Source organism: Phyllostomus hastatus, unplaced genomic scaffold (genome assembly GCF_019186645.2).
Source record: "Phyllostomus hastatus isolate PE091 unplaced genomic scaffold, TTU_PhHast_1.1 phas_scaffold_93, whole genome shotgun sequence".
Lineage (NCBI taxonomy): Eukaryota > Metazoa > Chordata > Mammalia > Chiroptera > Phyllostomidae > Phyllostomus > Phyllostomus hastatus.
Window position 1 is genome coordinate 24,822,449 of NW_025334042.1, and position 19,782 is coordinate 24,842,230.

Below are 19,782 nucleotides of genomic sequence, written 5' to 3' on the forward strand. Positions count from 1 at the left end.
ATGGCTGAGATATAACCACTCAATCTTCTCAAAAAATACTGTTTTCAAAGTTGCTTATTTTATTATAGACTAACTGTCTATCATTTGATTAGTTTCTCATGACTCACAAGAAGGAAAATTAGCAATGAATAAGAAATTTTGCTTTTCATGAAAGAGACATTTAATAACAAAATCTGGCTTTATTTTCTTAAAGTCAGTCCAATTCAGTTTAAATAAAACATTAATTTAAGAAGAACAAATTCTATAATTTGACAAACCTTATTTTCTGCAAAGTCAAAGGTAACTTTTTAACACATTTTACTGTGAAAAGAAGTGGTGTAATTTAATAAAATTTTAGGCAAAGACTATTATAATTCTGAAGGCTCTGATAAATATTTTTCTTTCAAATTATTCCAAAATACAGGTAAAGTGGTTTTACATTGTTCTTTCATGTATAAATGATATTCTATTCTAATTAAAAAGAAATACAGGATAAAATATTTGGATGACTGTTGAAATACATTTCCTTTGCTCCTTTTTGCTTTATTCTTCTCAAGGATAAAGCCTTAATAGAAATAAGCCACTTACCACTGACAAGCAAACTTCTCACTATCTATTTCCACTATTCCTGGGGGTGGAGCAACATGCTGCGCTACAACTGCTCTGGAAGCTAAAGAAAGAAATACATTAGCTACATCATTTAAAAAATTAGTCACTATATACCATATTTAGTTCATGGACACTGAACCAATGAATACCTTTTAAAAAGGTGTATAAACATATTGCAAATGTACCAATTTGAAAAAACAAAAAAACAAACCAAAAAAACAACTTATAATGGAGCATACATTATACCAGGCACTGTCTTAGATGCTTTATTTGAACAAGTTTTTAACCTCACAATCATTCGAATAGTAACAGTAATATGGATTATATCACTAATATAAACTCTTTTCCCCATGGGTCAGACCCCAGATTAAATACTTGATTTACATTATCTTTCTTAATTCTTTTGTAAGATGGGTACAGATAAGGAAACTGAGACTCAAAAGTGATTAAAATAACTAGCCCAAGGTCACACAGCTCAACCTATCAGTAAATAAGCACCTCTCACTTTAGTTACAGAAGCATACTGCATCAGAAATTACATCACTTCTGAATTTAAAAGGTGAATATTGACAGTGTGAGTGGCATATGTAAAATTTCTGAGATAAGGTGAACATAAAGCTAAAATGCTATGCTATATAACAAAGGAATGAATAAAAACATGAGAAATGAGTTAATATAACTATGAACCTTACATATTTATATTAAAATTATACTATTTCACTACTGAAACAGCATGATTTTATAGTTTTTACACTTACAAAGTATATCCACTTTCTTGCAGATGACATTTTAGCAAAACTTCTCAGAACCCTCAAACAGCACAAACACATTTCTAAGTTAATGGAACTAGAGGCGCTCTACAGAACGGCCAAATCTGTGAATGATCTGAAGAAATTCTGATCCTTGTTTGAAGATAAATCCCCAACCCCCTCCAATCCCCCACCCCACTCCCTGCTTTCATTGGGCTAGCAGCTAATATCAGTCACTTAATGAACATTTACTCTGCATTGTCATTTACATTATCTGTTTCAATATTATGTATAGGTCTAAATTAATTATCCCCATTTTGCAGATGAAAAAATAAAGCTCAGAGATTACTTTCACAAAGGAACACATGATGGAGATAGCAGAGCTGGTATAGCTGGAAAGCCTTGATTTATGAGTGGTGGATTTGAATCCAGGTTTACTCGCTTCAGAAGCCATAATGTGGATATGCTGCTTCTTAACAGAATGTAATTAGAACCAAAATTATTTTCCTGGTGCAACCTCAGCTTATCTTTTCCTCTCCTCTGAACTTAATGACACTGTCACAGAAAATACCTTTCTAGGGCCTGAACCAATGTAAAAATCTTTTTCCCTTTTCTTCATCAATTGTACTATAAGAGTATACCCTACTTAGGCTAAAATCTACTGAATCAATTAATCAATTTGCACGAAACATTAAAAATTATGTAAAACTGTACAAACATAATGAAGAATGATGTAGCCACAATTAAATTATAAATATAAACCAGGAATATATATTACTATGAAAGTGGTTACAAACGTAGAAACATTTCCTTCAGGATATTCTGAGACCTTCCAAAGGACACAAAGGCACTTATACTTTAAAAAGAATCAATTTCCAGATACTCAACTTTTGTATACATTACTTCCGAAAACTGTTGCCTGAGTGTATCATCTCCTCTTTGATAATTGCTCCTCTACCACTGTGGAACAGGAAGTCTTAGATCTCGCCCATCCTCAATAGCACTGCAGGATTATGGTTAAATGTGTGACTCTGGAGACTCTGGAGTCAGAGAGGCTCTAGAGTTCCATCACTCAGCACTAGCTATGCAACTATGGGAAAGTTAACTAACCTCTCTGTGTTTAAAAATGGGGAAAAGTAACAGTACATTGCCCTTATAGGTCATGAGGATTAGAGGAGCTTATTTGTGAGCCACTAAAACAATGCCTGGTAAATAGTAAGCACTATAAATGTTAGTTGTTATTATTTAAAAACCCTTGGAACACCCAACCGAGAGTTAGAAACAATAGTGTCCACAAAGCCTCCTTTTAACCAAGGTATTATGGTAGGGCTTCCTTTCTATCCCAGTGTTTTATTTATTACAGTTAAAGGCAATGTTGGACATTAGAAATTAGGTATTTTGGCCCTTTGGTGTGCTCTGAATTCAGCTACACTATAGAGTGATGACATTTTTTGCTGAATGTCCTTCCCTCCTCTATCCCAGAACTACTGTCCAAAGAGTGCCCATTACTTCTGAGACAGAATCTCGTGTAAAATAAAGCACAGAGAGTATTTTAAGGAAATACTGAAGGTGGTGGCATCTTATTTCATTCAGGTGACAATTTCATGGTAACTTTACCACAGAATTCTGAAGCAAGGAAGGTGAGAATGCATATTAATATACTTTCTTGAATTGAAAAATGGTTTTTTTCTAAGTAACAGAAAGTAAGGCTGATTATTAAGCAAGATACTTTTAATAATAAACACTACCTTTGTCAGATAGGTTATGTAGCAGACAGTTTTCATAATCAAATGAAGTAAATCTGCAGTGCCAAACCAAAGTTTTACAAAAATGTATTCAAAGCACATGGTAAAAACACTTTATCAAAAAACATTGTATTGGTTTTAAAATGAACAATATTTTAAATTTCCTAACTCAGTGGTCTTCAAAGTATAGTCTCTAGACCAGCAACATCAGTGTCTCATGGGAACTTGTGAGAAATGAAAATTCTCAAGTCTACCTGAATCAGGAGCTCAGGGTATGGAGCCTAAAACTCAGCGTTCAAGCCTACCAGGTGATTCTGATGCACACTGAAGTGTACAGCCACCGTGCTGACACTTCATAAATAATACATCAGATTAAACAAGGTACACCAAGTAAAAGAGAAGCAAGTATGATTTACAGCCTTATCCTGATAGTATCTTTTTGATATATTTTCATAAATGTCTCTAATGACTAAGCAACAAATACTTTTCTGAGTCATTTATTGTTAATTCTTTGATTTCAACAAAATTATAGAGTAAGTTGTCAGAAGATCTTAAATATAATTTTAACCATTGTAAATAATTCTAAAGAAGTTCAAAGAATTTTAAGTTTTATCTTCATCTATTTATTGACATGAACTAGGTTTCCAACTTATATCTGTAAGAAGAACAGATAAAATTGATATTGAACTCAATAATAAAAATATTCATTGCTAGACACACTAGAAGATACGCTCCAGACAACTAGGGAAATAAAGTCTTGTCTATCTCATTAAGAGACGTACTTCCAATAGTTTTACTTTTTATTTAATAGTTATTTATAAAAATTTGCAATGCATTTATTGTTGTTTGATGTACTATGTGTTACTAACATTTGTAATTATAAAATAAAATTTTAAACAGTTTAATAAAGTAATAGGAAATTGAAAAACTTAAATTAAAATGTCTACATCTATAGCTGAGAAGTAGTGATAAGGTGATGGCTATGAGTTCAAAGAGAAAGAGGTACATCATAAAATTTCTGATATTAAGAGTATGCATTTTTGAAAGTGAGTGATGGTATCAGGATTCCATTGGATACAAAATGTTTAATTTTTATTTTAAACCCAATTTAATATACAAAAATATATTATTTGCAACTATTTAAACTGTGAAGAAATTTAGATGTTAACCTAAAAATGGGTGAAGGACTACTTAAGTTTTCCTACTGAGGAGAGGAAGTGAGGAAAAACTTTTATAGGTAACCATTCCCTAAGAAAGTAATATTCAACAAACTAGGGCATGGTGGGAAGGGGGGGTGGTGTGTAGAAAGCCAAACCATAGACAGTAACTAATCAAATAATTAAAAACAACTTCCAGCAAAGATGAGGTGTAGGTAGACTTGCTTTGCCCACTTGCACAACCATAAAAAGGATAACAACTGATCTAAAAACAAAAAATAACCAGAACTGCCAGAAAAATCAAACAGTATGGAAGTTCAACAACTAACGATTTAGAGAAGAAACATTTATCCAGACAGGTAGGAGGGGCAGAGAGGGTGTGACGTGGTGCAGTGAGGCAGCTCTTGGTGGCAGCTGGGCATTACAAGTGGTCCCACATTCACCTGTGGCAGATAAAATGGGAAGGGCAACTTGGCAATGAGCAATCCAAGTCAGGCCCGACTGTGTAGCTCAGGGTTCCAATGCTGGGAAAATAAAGCCTCATAAAATCTGGCTGTGAAAACCAGTGGGGAATGAGGCAGTGGAAGAAACTGAAAGTCTCTCAGAAGAGCCCACTTAAAGGGCACACAGGGTCCTAGAACAGACACAAACCCACCCACTCTGTGAATCAGCTCCAGGGCAGAAGCTAGAAGGGTGGCAGCTGCTTACTGAAGTGGGGATAGTGACTGGAAAGGGGGTGAGAGCCAATCAAGTGGCACTGTTTCCTTTCTGACTCCTCCCCTACATACAGTGCCACAAAGCGGCAAAGTGGGTGTACTGCCCTGGTGAATATGTAAGGTTCCACCCCTTACAACATAACTGGTGTGTTGACAGGGACAGTCAATGCAGCTCAACCTAATACACAGAAATACAGGTAGGCTGCCTAGTTGAGGAGACAAAGAAATATGGACCAAATGGAAGAACAGACCAAAACTCCAGAAAAAGAATTAAGCGACATGGAGATAGCCAACCTATCAGATGCAGAGTTCAAAACATGGTGATCAGGATGCTCAGAGAAATGACTGAGTACAGCCACAAAATAAAGGAAGAAGTGAAGGCTATACAAAGTGAAATAAAGGAAAATACATAGGGAACAAATAGAGAAGGGAAGGAAACCGGGACTAGAATCAGTGATTTGGAACAAGAGGAAAAAATAAACATTATACCTGAACAGAATGAAGAAATGAGAATTCAAAAAAATGAGGAGAGGCTTAGGAATCTGGGACAACTTTAAATGTACCAACATCTGAATCATAGAGGTGCTGGAAAAACAAGAGGAAGAACAAGAAATAGAAAACTTATTTGAAAACATAATGGAAGAAAATGCCCCCAGTCTGGTGAAGGAAACAGACATACAAGTCCAGGAAGCTCAGAGAGTCCCAAAGAAGTTGGACCCAAGGAGGAACACACCAAGGCATGTCATAATTACATTAGCCAAGATTAAAGATAAGGAGAGAATCTTAAAAGAAGCAAGAAAAAAGGAGACAGTTATCTACAAAGGAGTTCCCATAAGACTATCAGATGATTTCTCAAAAGAAACTTTGCAGGCAAGAAGGGACTGGAAAGAAGTATTCAAAGTCATGAAAGGCAGGGACCTACAGCCAAGATTGCTCTACCCAGCAAAGGTATCATTTAGAATGGAAGGGAAGATAAAGTGCTTCCCAGATAAGGTCAAGTTAAAGGAGTTCATCATCACCAAGCCTTTATTATATGAAATGTTAAAGAGACTTATCTGAGAAAAAGAAGATCAAAACTATGAACAGTAAAATGACAATAAATGCACAACTATCAACAAACTGAATGTAAAAAGCAAACAAACTAAGCAAACAACTAGAACAGGAACAGAATCACAGAAATGGCGATCACATGGAGGGTTATCAGTGGGGAGGGGGAGGGTGGGAGAAAAGATACAGGGAATAAGAAGCATAATTGGTAGGTACAAAACAGATAGGGGGAAGTTAAGAATAGTATAGGAAATGGAGAAGCCAAAGAATTTATATGTACGACCCACAGACATGAACTCAGGGGACAACTGCTAGAGGGAATGGGGTTTCTGGGTGGAGGGATGGCAAAGGGACAAATGAGACAACTGTAATAGCATCATCAATAAAATATACTTAATATGACTACATATACAAGCAAGCTATAACTTTAATTGTCAATTGTCAGGTGAGGGACCAAATCTTAGGTTGGAGGTGAGTTCATTTGTTAAGCTCACAGGTAGTGACAAGGCAAAAAAACAGCAGCTTTCATTGAAAATACCCTTGAATATTCTTCAAAAAGCTCATTATAGTTCAGTGTATCACTAATAACTTATTAATTTCTCTCTTGATTGGACAGTTTCTCCATGGCCCTCAATTAATTTAATCTTTGGTTTCTTGGGAGGATAAACATATACCTCCACCACTCACTTAACTGGCAATATAAACGGTTTCATGTCTTCTTTAAGTTAAAAAACCATTAAATATTCTGACCAGTGATCCCCAATATGCACTGGCTGTTTGACATCTCTTGCCTGTGGGTGAAAGCTCACTGGGTAGATTAGTCAAAACTATCTATTTTCTTCCTGCCTTCTATTATTTGTCCAGACTGTTGGATGAATTCAAGTAATTTACATGCATATATGATACAATTCTACCATATACTTCAGAAGAACATAATGGAAATCAATGAAATATGTGACATACTGCATACTGTGAGTAAATAAGAGTATCTACCATAATTTTGATTCTATGAACTAGCACAGAAGAGAGATTGGGACCATGATTAAATGACAGGAGAATAAGATAGCTGGAGAGATATGATGAGAGTGTGAACTGAGTCACAAGCCCTGGCAATTGAAGAAGCACAGGTATTCAGGAAGACTCAACAAGATTTGGCGATTAAATGAATGTGGTAGTTAAAGATTAAGGATAATGACATTTTTGTTTAAAGGGTAGTGAGAGGGATTGAGAAAGATATAAATGCATTTCTAGGATGAAAGGAAGAAGCAGGCAACAAAAGAGGTTAAGACATAGGAATGAAAAAATGGGAAAGACTGATATTCAGAGCACAGATTCAGAAGAGGTTAACATTTCTTGCTGAGCCAAAATGAAGTTGAAGAAGAATGAAGTTCAGATGACAACAGGTTTTTAAGTGGAGGATTAAGAAGTTGAGGAAGTTTATGCCATACAATTTCCATATTACCTGTAAAGTAAGAGGTAAAATCAACTGAGAAAATAAGCATCCTCCATTAAAAATAAAATACAAGTAAAGAGAAATGTCTTGGGAAAAGTGAGAGGTAGGAGAACAGGTGAGATAAAAGATGGATTGTTTTTGATAGGACAAATGAAGATGCGGAAAGCACTCTACAAAGAGGCTGAGACTGCTAAAATATAAAAACAATAACTTAGCCAGAAAAAAAAATGTCCAAACACTGGAGAGAATGCTGGTTATTAGACAGGTCTGAATTCTAATAAGAATATTAAACAGAACCGACCCAAGGGACTCCAGGAAAGGTGTAGAGTGCAGGTATACATGCTTGTCTATGTGTTTGTGTATATAAACAAAGGTGAGTGATCATCCTAGGCTCTGATTCTGCTATGTTTAGTCCAAGTTTTAGTATTATGGGGATATTGTATTTCTGTATTCTGATGACCATCTGAGAAAATTATAAAATACATGATTAAGCTATTCTTGCCTTATCAATTTCTAATGACCAGAATCATAAATAAGAACCTCATTTGGGGCACTTATTGTTCTCAAAGTAGTTAATCTAATCCCTCACACTCCTCAAAATTCTGCTTTAACTTCATTTCTCTATTACACTATTCTTTGTCTGTTCTCACCTTGATCCTGCTGCTCCTAGAATATAAATATCTAAGAAATTAAAGTACATACTCAAGTTCTCTACCCTACTACTATAAAATCTCAGTGCCCCACAGTGCATATTTAAATTTATCCTTAGTATTAAATCTTACACACCAATAACCATAATGAAAAAGAATATATAAAAACACTAACCTGGGGCTGATGCTACATGGATCTGGGTTTGAACTTGCTCTACAGCTTGTGTCCTAATTTCAGATAAAACTTGATGACTGGAACTTGGATGTTCGACAAGTTTTACTGCAGCTAGTGCATCAGGCCCAAACATCTGAATATCCATAGACACCAGACACACTAACATGTCTAAAAGAAATTAAAACCCAATAGTTATCAATCAATAATATTATAAAACAATCACACTGCATAAAAATTAATGCTGTGCGTAATACTACTTCTCAAATGCCAGCCTATCAATCATTGTACATTAGAATTATCTGTGGATCTTCAAAGATTTTGAGGCTCAATCTCTGAAGACTGATTTAGTAGCTTTGGAGTAGGGGTTAGGTATCTTTATTTTAAAAGAGCTTCTCAAGTGATTCTGATGTGTAGCCAGATTAAGGAACTACTTGTATAAAAGTGACATCTTAATTTCTCAATAATATTTTTCATTCCAATCTTCATTTTTAGTATGTATATGAAAGAAAGAATTTGAATCACTGAGTAAAATGTTAACATGACATACTTTAGTAAGCATATTTATGACTCACAATCCACTATGGAGGTGAGTTCACTGGTTTAAGGATAGTACCACTACCAGCAACTAGAAACAGAAGGATGTGTGTTTCACTCAGCTTTAGTCGCTTAATAGTAGCAGCTGATAATGTGAAACAGAAAGACTTGCTCCCCAGAGAGTCAAATATAGTTTTGTTGACTTCAAATTTCATACAGAATAATAGAAATAAAAAAAAGGAATAGGGAATAATAATAGTCACATACATCCTGGTCTCTATTATGATAGAAGTTTCTTGTTCATCTAAAACAGGCAGAAAGAATAATACAAACAAATGTGTCTGAAAGGATGACTCCTTAAAATAAACAGTAAGCCCCTAATATCAATCATGATTTGACACAGCACCACATTACGTATTTTCTCCTCAATAAAGAAAATAACTTAAATGTTTCTTTAGTTTAGACTTACCTATACTCTTTTCTACTTTTGCAATTTTTGTGCAAGCTACATCTCCCATTTCTGTGAGCATATATAGCACCTCGAGTGTTGAGATTACAAGCAGCACATCAGGTAAAGTGAGATGACAAATGATCTCTCTGTATGAGTCCTGATCAACATATTCACATATCAAAACACCATTATCTTCTGCTTTGCAAAGATTTCCCAAAATTTCCATGCCTGAAAAGCATACATACATAAAAATGTATGTGATCTTTAACAGATGAAAAAAGTTTGTGCACTTTAGACAGATGATAAAAAGTTTGTGCACTTACCCCTCATCTTTAGAAATCTATCTCTTGACATTAGGCATTTTGTAACAGTATGAAACATCAGATGAGTAGTTTTGAAATCAACAGGGTCCAATAAAAGCTAGAAAAAGAAAGGACACTATTATTGAGGTAGGCTTCTTCCAGTATAGGATATTACACATTTAATAAAAATAAACAGAATAATGCTGCATAACTTTAAAAAATGTAATAACTGTGAGCATAGCAATAACTAAATTTGGAGTATCATTTCAAGTACTTTTTCCCCACAAAAGTGTCTGATACTTCTGTAATACTGTTTTAGGCAAAAACTATGTATATGTTAACACTGAATACTCTATAAATATGGCAAATATAATAATGCCACATTGTAAAATTTTAAAGTAAATACTGTCACTAACTATAAAAACTGTTTTAAGTTACTGTCACATGCTTACCTCAGCTGCAATATTTCCTAACGTGTCAAGGCCTAATTGCCTTAGAGAAATAAAATGACTATGTGCAGAAAGTAATAGGAAACGAAGACAGGTACGATTAGCTGCCAAGAGCTTAACATTGCCCTCCTCAAAAGAAAGATTTCGCAAAATCACTGCAATCTGAAGTACCCGTTGTCCTTCAATATCATTAATGCCCAGCTTTCGAGGTGGATGAAATAAAGATTCCCAAATCCATTCTCCTGATGTACCTTCTACAACAGAAAATATATATTTTACTTATTAATACTTCATTATTATTGATATTTTAAAGTTCTTAAATTTTTTTCTCATTGACTTACCATGAGACTTGTTTCTGTCAGAAATGAGGTCACGTACTTCATTATCATCAACAATGTCTTTCCAAAACTATAATGAGAAATTATTATGCTTAATTCTGACAATTTGAAACAACCATTCTATTGCTTAAAAGTGGTATGTACAATAAAACTATAATATTTCTACTTTTTTTAGTTCACATAGACATCACTGTATTTTATGTATTCACTGACATAAATACTTGATTTTCTAAAGGTAAGGAACTTATACAATAATGTATCATTCTGGACCAGGGGGTTTTAGCTTGGGACCCATAAATCCTTAAAAGGTTTGTGAAAGAAATTAAGGCATATATAAAACTTGAATGGGGGAAAATATGACACCTCTGTGTTCATTAACCTCTAACTAAAATTTAGGATTTCCTTAGCATTTTCTTCAACTCCGAATGTTAGACAACAAACCACAATAGTATTAGCAGCACCTGTGACATTGCCAACAATATAAATCAGACATTTTCAGATCACTTTACAGCTATGAAAAATATTTACAAATAGGGTTTATGCCCATTAAAATTATAATAGTCATTAATCCCATTAGTAAATTGCACATAACCACGCGCTCCTGTTTATAGACACTCTGAGACACAGGTACTTAGTAAATCTGTATCTAGGAGAAAACCAAATAGCAAATGATGAAGTGATGTGTTCCTGAATTGGTAACACAGATATTTCAGCTGCTTTCCAGTTTTCTGTACCTACAAACTGCTTTTTGTTCCGTATATGAGAGGGAGTGGTTAAATTCTATTGTTTAATGTTCTTTTCCAGGCCAAAACACAAATGCCTTTATACTAATATATCTATACAAAATGAACTTTAATTTCACCTTGTCAATGCCATTTAACTACATTATTTTGCTACTTCCGTAGTCATAAAGAAGCACACAGGCTATTAGTTCACTTTTTATTTCCAAACCCTTTGGTATGTATATTTAAAAAATAATTGTATTTTACTCTGGGAATTAGGTTCTTTTGCAGTTAATGTCACTAGTTTGAAAGAAAGTCCACCATCAAAAGGAACCATTGCAAAAATAAAAAAAGTTAAAAAATGTTTCACAACAACAAAAAAAGAGCTAGGTATATGAAGAAAAAAGACAATGTTCAATAACCAAGAAAAAAAGGGTCACAGGAAATTCAAATAATAAAGATATCAAACATGAAATTCAAAATGATCACACATAAATAAAAGCTAAATCATCAAGAAAATATAATTATCCTATATGCATATGCAATTAATAAGAGAAGTTCAAAATACATGAAACAAAAAATGACAACTGAAAGGGGATATAAACATTTATAATTACAGTTGATAATTTCAACACTCATCTCTCAGGAAATCATAGAATAATTATATAGAAAAGCAATAATAATAGAGGAACCTTGAACAATACTGTCAACCACCTTGACTTAATCGATATAAACACAATGTACATCCAACAAGAGCAGAACGCACATTCTTCTCAAGTTGTACAAAATGTTCCCCAAGAAAGATCATATACTGAGCCCTAAAACAAGTCTTGGTAAGTTTAAGGAACTGAAAACATATAGAATATCTTCCACTGACAACAATGGATATGATTAAAAACTGATAATAATAATAATTATAAGAGTAATGCTGATAATAAAAACTAGTTTGAAAATGAATGGTCAGAAATTAAACAGCATACTTCTATATAACCCATGAATCAAAGACAATATCACAAGGAAGATTAGATAGTATCTTGAATTAAATGGTAATAAAAATTCAGCATGAAATTTGTGAGACAGAGCTAAAGCAGTTTGTGGAGAAAATCCATAGCTTTACATGCTGATATTAAACAAAAAGAAAAGTTTAAAACCAATAGTCTAAGATTCTACTTTAAGAAGCCTAAAAGAATAAAGCAATGCTCAAAAAGTGGTATATTAAATCAACTTGAATAAATGGAGATGGAGTCATTGCTGTGTCATCCAAGAAGCATACATTAGTAAAAGTAGTAATTTACTCAATTAGAATTAAAATGATAATCTCTAGAGTAATCAATGAGAGAACAGAATAAGTATATAAACACTAAACTCTGGATGGAAAATGAAATAATAAACAATACTCAGTCAAATCAATTTAAAAAAGGAAAGAGAGTAAAATAAAAAACAAAACTAAATAAGCAGGGCATACAGAAACCAACTCAAAACGTGGTAAATTTAAACAGAATAACACAATTACGTCAAAATTACATTTAATGTAAATGGAATAAATGTATCAATTTAAAAACAAAGTTTTTCACACTGAAAAAAACAGACCAAATGTGTTATTTACAAGTCATCTAAAAAATTAAGAGTAAGAATAGTTGAAAGTAAAATATGAACCATATAAACACACACCAAGTGGAAGCTAATATAGTTATATTGATATCAGACCAAAAAAAGTACACTTAAAAGTAAATAAAAGATACCTTCTGTTTAATGGACGAGAACGCTGTAACAACTATAGTAAAATTCAGTCAGATATTAATAAGAAAGAGAAAATTTAAAAAATGTCAAAAGTTTTTAGAAATTAAGAAAATTCCCTTCAAATAATTCATGTATCAAAAAAGAAAACATAATGGAAATTAGAAGAGATTTTTAAACTGAGTTATAATAAAAACATGAAATTTCAAAATGGAAAGAAAAAGCTAAATGTGTGCTTATATGGAATTTTATGGATTTAAATGTATTAGAGAAAATTAAAAAAAAAAATTCAGTTCTGTAAGCACCAGCCTAAGAAGTTAGTAGTATAGCAAGTTAAACACAAAGCATATACAAAGAGACACGAAGAGCAGAAATTAATGAAAATGGGCAACAGAGGTGATCATCTTATCATCCTTAACTTATTGGTGTCTTCTTCATTTCATGTGATTAGTGATTATACGGACAGCCCCTACTCTGCTCTGTGACTGAATATATAAATACGTAAATAAACATTTTGTGCATCTTACACTTAATTACCATTATTCTGAAATTAAGAAAATAATATGCCTTACTACAACTAATAAGCTTTGTTTTTAATGGCTGGGGTGAGACAGGATATAGAACTTTGGGTCAACTTGTGAAGTGGGGAAATTTGAAATGCAACTCCCTATCATGTAAGAAATTTGATGGTCTAATAACCTGAAAAAAAGGGGGTGGTACATGAAAGGGACAGTCACTATTTGAGCTCCGAGTTTAACACAACCCCCTAAATATTTCACCACTAGCCTGGCTCTGCAACCCCCATGGGTTTCACTTTACTATCAGAGTTACTGGAAAATCTCCAATAAAGAAATGAATACAAAGCCATTTTGATAAACTCTTCATCTTATCTGTAAAAAAAAATCCCACATAAACAAGTCCACTGAAATTTATAAACCAACATGATGAAACACAAAAAAATAATCTCTTAGAGTTAATAGAATTAAGAGTTGCAAGAGGCTTAGGTATTAGAATTATCAGGTGTGTGTGTTTGTATGTGCATGCATATCTAATTTACAATTTATAACTTGTTTAATTAATAAAGTTATATTTATATTTGCTTATATATTATATATAATTTAAATTACATTGATTAAAATTTACATTAGTAAATTTTATCTTTTTAAGATACTTTGGATATATATAACAATTACAATTATTAAAAGCATAAAAGAAGACCAAAAAGGGCTACTTTGAACAAATATAAAGTGAATTTCTAGAAATTAAAAAGTCACTAAAATAAAACTTAACAAATGAGTCAAGTGGAATATTAGACACAGCTAAAGAGTGATTACGTGCACTGAAACACAAGCCTAAGGAAATTACTCAGACTGCTGCTAATAATCTGGGATTTCTCAGATGTATTGCTTTTGTTAGATATTATTTTCAGAAGTAAATATATAATAAAATAAGAACTTTATTTCTGTTTATTAGCTAGTTAAAGCTTTTCATGCAACTTAATCACAACTTTTAAATAGGTATCTTTATATATTATGATAAAAATTAAAATATAGGTAGTATCATGTATATAAAATAAGCAACCATCATTGACTCTTAGCGCTTGGCTATATAAATTAAATGATTCAATATTTTAAAAAATGTATTCAAATTACCTTAACAAAATCTCTATCAGTCTTCTCCTTCCATTCTTCTCCAAATACAGTAGAAAAGGATCCTAAAGCTAAAAGAATAGTATATTCAATAATATGGAGTTATTCCTTTCACTTAACTATTTAATAATACATAGGTGTGGGAAAAAAACAGTATAAATACATTTTAAGATATCTTCTTCACTAAAAACTGTTTCATTGTAAATGGTAGAAAGTCATAATAATCTCTTTGAAAGTTTTTAAAATTATATAAGCAAATATTAGATAAAAATAGAAGATGTAAAAGTTAAATTGGTTGTCATTTTTATCATATTTCTTTAAACACAAAATGTATAAACATTCCACATTTTCAGTGGGAGTGGCCTCTGTATTTATCTCCCAACTGAAACTCCATGCCCGAAAAAAATCAATCAAAACATTTCAAAAGCCTAACCAAATCAAATATATCCATAATCCTCAAACTCAAAAAAACTATTTTTATAATGTAAAACTAATATTTTAAGTATGGGGGTCTTCATAAAATCTGTGTACTCTGGAATTCTAAATTTCTGACTGCCTTAAAATAGCATTTTCTAAATTGTTAATATTTTATATTGCTACAGTGCATAATAATTTAGTCTTTTAGATAAATAAAAATGCTTAAAGAATTTAAGAACATAAACTGGGTCTAAAGAATATCATGCTTCAGCACACCAAAACTAGTAAGATTACCTCTATCATTTATACATGTATAATCCTTGTTCATGGTAAATGAGAAGACTTCAAAAAAAGTTATTCTGGTTTAAGAATATTTCTTTCCAAAAACTTTAAGGTTTCTAAAAATATAAAACAATCTTGAACTCCATTTTATATTAAATGCTGAAAGATATTTTTACAATATCAAAATAACTAATACAAAATAATGTTGAATGAAAATTGAAAATTAAATTAAAAAATAATAAAATATCAAAATAAAATATTAGAAACCAAAGAACACAAAATTATAATGAAAATTCACCAAATTTAGATCTTCAAAGTTACAACATAAACTAAGCAATACTGATTTTTGTTCCTTCTCCATGTAACCAAGAGTAGTTTCAGGAAGAATAAGAAATTAAGTCTTACTTTTATTTAAACTAATTTTAAAATAGCCTTCATATAAAATAAGTACATGTCAAAATTTAAGGCATCTACTTAGATTATCCCTAATAAATTTAGTTGGAAAGCACACAACTTGACACAAATCAAATCACAGAAAAATAAACTAATTTGCAAACATACTGGTATTTAGAATAAGAAAAGTCATGAATGTAAAAAATATTACAAGAAATTTTCAGGCTGGGTGTACTGTGATATATATTTCCTCAATGATAAAATAATTTCAATTCATGGGAACACCTTATCCTTTATTAGGATATACTTCTGGAGAAAGAAGTTGCAATGGTTTGGAGGTAGGAGGGTTGAAAAGCAAAGAAGAAAAAAATTGTGTATCATTAACATTCAGCTAATATGGGTATTTTAAAAAAGAAAAACTACGAGCAAAAAAAGATTTCAAAACATATTTTCTAAATCTGTTAAATATTACACTACAATTAAAAACTGAGCAACTTCATCTGAAGGAAACCTACATTTAGTAAGAGATAATTTCACAGAAAATAAAAAATTCTATTTATAAAAACCTGTATCTAGTAAATCCTATGAGAAAAATGATATAACATATTTGATAAATCTTATTTTGATTATTTAGGCAGCAAATTTTCAAATGCATTGGTCTCAACTGTTTACTTAAAAATTATAAACATACAATAACAGAAGTAGACTTCACAAAATCAATTTCTCCCACATCCTAGTTTTCTTTATCAGAATTTTATATCAAGCAATCTTCTCAAATCAAAACCCATATACAACTCTTAAGAAAAACCCAAAATTTCAAAAGCTCTAGTGAGACTAAATTATTATTCAAATATATAAGGTTAAAAAAATCAAAACATTCATTATTTTAAATTAGACATTTAATAAAAGCAAATAAATAATGCTATTATGTTGACAAATAAAAAGTACTTTGTCCTTATACAACTTTAAAAAAAAATCCATAACACAATTACAGAATTATCATTCAATGTGTTCAGCTTAAAACTTACTGTCATCAAACACCCCGGCATTAGCAAGTAATAAAGTGATGATTTTAGGGTCTTTTTCAAGTTGCATGACGTGTTTACTTTCATTTGATAGGAGGGTGCATACGTTAATAGCAAAGTCCACTTCATTTGGGAGTCCAGATAATAGTGAAAGCACCAATTTATTATAATCATTTGGCGAATTGAAATCCATAGATAGCCCATAACTTTGCCGCAGATAATCTAACAAAGATAAAGACAAAAACATCTTGTTTATCAAGGCATAGAAACCACTGTTGTTAATATCTTCTGAATACCAGATAGGAGTTTGGTTTCTTTTATAAAATAAAGGTAAGGAGACTGGTTCCTTTGAAATATTTAACAATATCATGTTTTTAAACACACTGCCTACCTTCTTTACCTAACTGTAGAATTCCTTTCTTAGGTCAGCTTATGAAAAAATTAACATAGTAAAATTCACAATTTTTGGTTCTATAGTTATATGAGTTTTGATAAATACAGTCTTTTAACCACTACCACAATGAAGATACAGTAATCACTCAGTTTCTTTTTATGCTCCTTTTTGTCAAATCCCTTTTCTACCCACAATCACTAATTTCCTTTCTGTTCCTATAGCTTTACTTCAGTCAAAGGTGAAAGATTTATACGATCTGAAGAGAAACCAGAGTATGTACAGCTTTATTTCAGAATGCCAAATAAATGGAGTCATACAGTATGTAGTCTTTTGTCTGATTTCTTTTTTTTTTGATTTACTAACACTTTTGACAGATCCTGCCTCAGGTTTATTTGCACAACTAGTACAGGAGGACACCAACTCCATGCAGACAGCAGCCCACAGGTCACACCAGTCTTTCCATCCTCACATCAGCAGACAGAGGCCTTTACTACAGAGCCTTTGTGGGGGCCTGGACACCTTTGGGAGCCTGAGCTGCAACCACAGCCGAGGGCTTGGTTTGAGCCTTGGCCTTGACCTTTGGCCAGCAGAACCTGCATACCCTTGGTGATGCAGGAACGAGCTTGTTTCCCAAGCTTGAGGTGAGCAATACAGGCAAGTCAACTGAACTTAGAGTTGCTGCCCCTTGGGATCTTAGGCTTGACCTCCTTGGGCTTTACAAGAGCCTTGATAGCCTATGTTTCATTACTTTTATTTATCAAAATGCTTTTGAGGTTAATATCCATGATGATGTGTGTGTCAATAGTTTGTTCCTTTTAATTGTTATAGTATAGATATAAGAAAATCTGTTCATCCATTCCCTAGATGAAGGACATTTACACTGTACCCAGTTTTTGGCACTTATGAACACAGCTGCTATAAACATTCACATACAGGACATTGTGCAGACATATTTTAGTTCTCTTAGATTGCTGGGTATGTTGGCTGTAACATCTTGCCTTTCCACCCCATCACCAACATACAAAGAGTTCCTATTGCTCTGCCTATTTGTCAGTACTTTATACTGTCAGTTTTGAATATTAGTCACTTATCTAATATTTGTTTTGTAAATATTTTTTCCCAGTCAGTGGCTGTCTTTTCATTTTCTTAGCAGTTCCTGAAGAGACGTTTTATAATGTCTGATTTATGAATTTTTACCTTTACAGTTCATGCTTCTGTATTCTAAATTTTTTCCTAACCCTAGGCAACTAAAATTTTCTGCAGAAGAATGAATTTAAAACTTTAAAAATTTTGAAGGTAAGAAAGATGGGGTTATAAAACACTAATGTATAATTATAATATATACATATAAGAAAATACTATACTTCTGGAAATACTGACTCTCAGTTGGGGTTGTTTAGGCCTTAGAAGCTATGTCCTGTGACATATACCCCAAGTATATTTTTCATATAAAGACATAACTAGTTTATGGGAGGAGGCAAGAAAACAAGAGTTAAAGTACTTATAGATGAAACATCTCAGAAACAATGGATGAAGAAGAATTAGAATGCAAAGTAGAGATTTATTGCCACAATATGCCATAGAAGAAAATCATGCAAGAAAGAAATTTATTCATTTCCCAGGGTGGATATTTGAGGAGACGACTCTTCAATCTAAAATATTTTAGGAATATTGGCCAGTGTAGCTCAGTGGATTGAGCTTGGGCTGTGAACCAAAGAATTGCTGGTTTGATTCCTGGTCAAAGCACATGCCTGGGTTGTGGTGGGCCAGGTCCCCATTGGGGGCCATGTGAGAGGCAACCACACATTGATGTTTCTCTCCCTCTCCTTCCCTTTCCCCCTCTCTAAAAATAAATAAAAAAAATCTTTTTAAAAAATTCTAGGAATTTCTCCAACAGTAGATAGTGAAAAAGTATCACAATACAGTTATAAATGACTATGAACATATTCTTTACCATATTTAAGGTTGAACAATACATATTCATTTTAATAATCTTGAAGTGAAGTATCTCATAAATACCTGAAAATATCTGACAAAAGTAACAAAACTTCTGTGAATATAGTTAGATTTTGATATTTCTATACTGCATAATATAATTTATTATAAAAACCCAAGTCTCAGCAATAGCCAAGTTAATTTTAGATTTCACAAAACTTTCAAGCAAATCACTTCAATAGAAAAAAATTTAGAACCCACATCCAATGTCTGTCAAATTTTGTTTATGTGCTTTCAATATGATCTTAGAATTGTTCTGTTTGCTTACATTTCAATGCATCCTTACCTTTGTAACTTGGCCAAAGACATCTCCAATCAAACCAAAATAAATAAATGTGATAGTTATGAAAAGTCCTTTAATTATACCAGGTTTGGTAAAGATTCCTAAGATAATGGAGGGAAAAAATGCTTATAAGATTTGAGGCAAGAGCCTCACCCCTTTCCAAGTATACGTGATCATCAAACACCTATAATTTTACACTTGGAATGGGATCAGAAATTTATTTTCAATATCCTTTTTTAAAAAAATATTTTTTAATCATCACTTGAGGACATTTTTCATTGCTTTTAGAGAGAGGAAGGGGGAGGAGAAAAAGAGGTAGAGGGGAGGGGACAGAAAAAGAGAGAGAAATATCAATCAGTTGCCTTTCATGGGATCCCTAACTGTGGATGGAACCCGCAACCTAGGTATGGGCCCTCACTGGGAATGGAATCCACAACCTTTTACCATGTATGGGATGCCATTACAACCGAGTTATACCAGCCAGGGCTATTTTCAACGTTTTTGACTCAAAGTTTATATAAATCAATTACT

At 32.6% G+C, this 19,782-nt stretch overlaps 1 protein-coding gene across 2 annotated transcripts in view; it reads right to left on the bottom strand.

Moving 5' to 3' along the window:
• ARID2 (AT-rich interaction domain 2) overlaps positions 1 to 19,782 on the bottom strand; it is a 163,675-nt gene that overhangs the window by 53,624 nt on the left and 90,269 nt on the right. The window contains exons 5-12 of one of the 2 annotated variants that reach the window (XM_045830159.1): positions 16,583 to 16,801; positions 14,466 to 14,533; positions 10,358 to 10,424; positions 10,188 to 10,270; positions 9,589 to 9,685; positions 9,284 to 9,493; positions 8,281 to 8,448; positions 568 to 649 (exon numbers count right to left, since the gene is read on the bottom strand). In XM_045830159.1, coding sequence (XP_045686115.1) covers positions 568 to 649; positions 8,281 to 8,448; positions 9,284 to 9,493; positions 9,589 to 9,685; positions 10,188 to 10,270; positions 10,358 to 10,424; positions 14,466 to 14,533; positions 16,583 to 16,801 — 994 coding nt within the window. Of the gene's footprint in view, positions 1 to 567; positions 650 to 8,280; positions 8,449 to 9,283; positions 9,494 to 9,588; positions 9,686 to 10,019; positions 10,271 to 10,357; positions 10,425 to 14,465; positions 14,534 to 16,582; positions 16,802 to 19,782 lie in introns of both variants that reach the window. The other variant, XM_045830158.1, reaches the window with a different exon arrangement.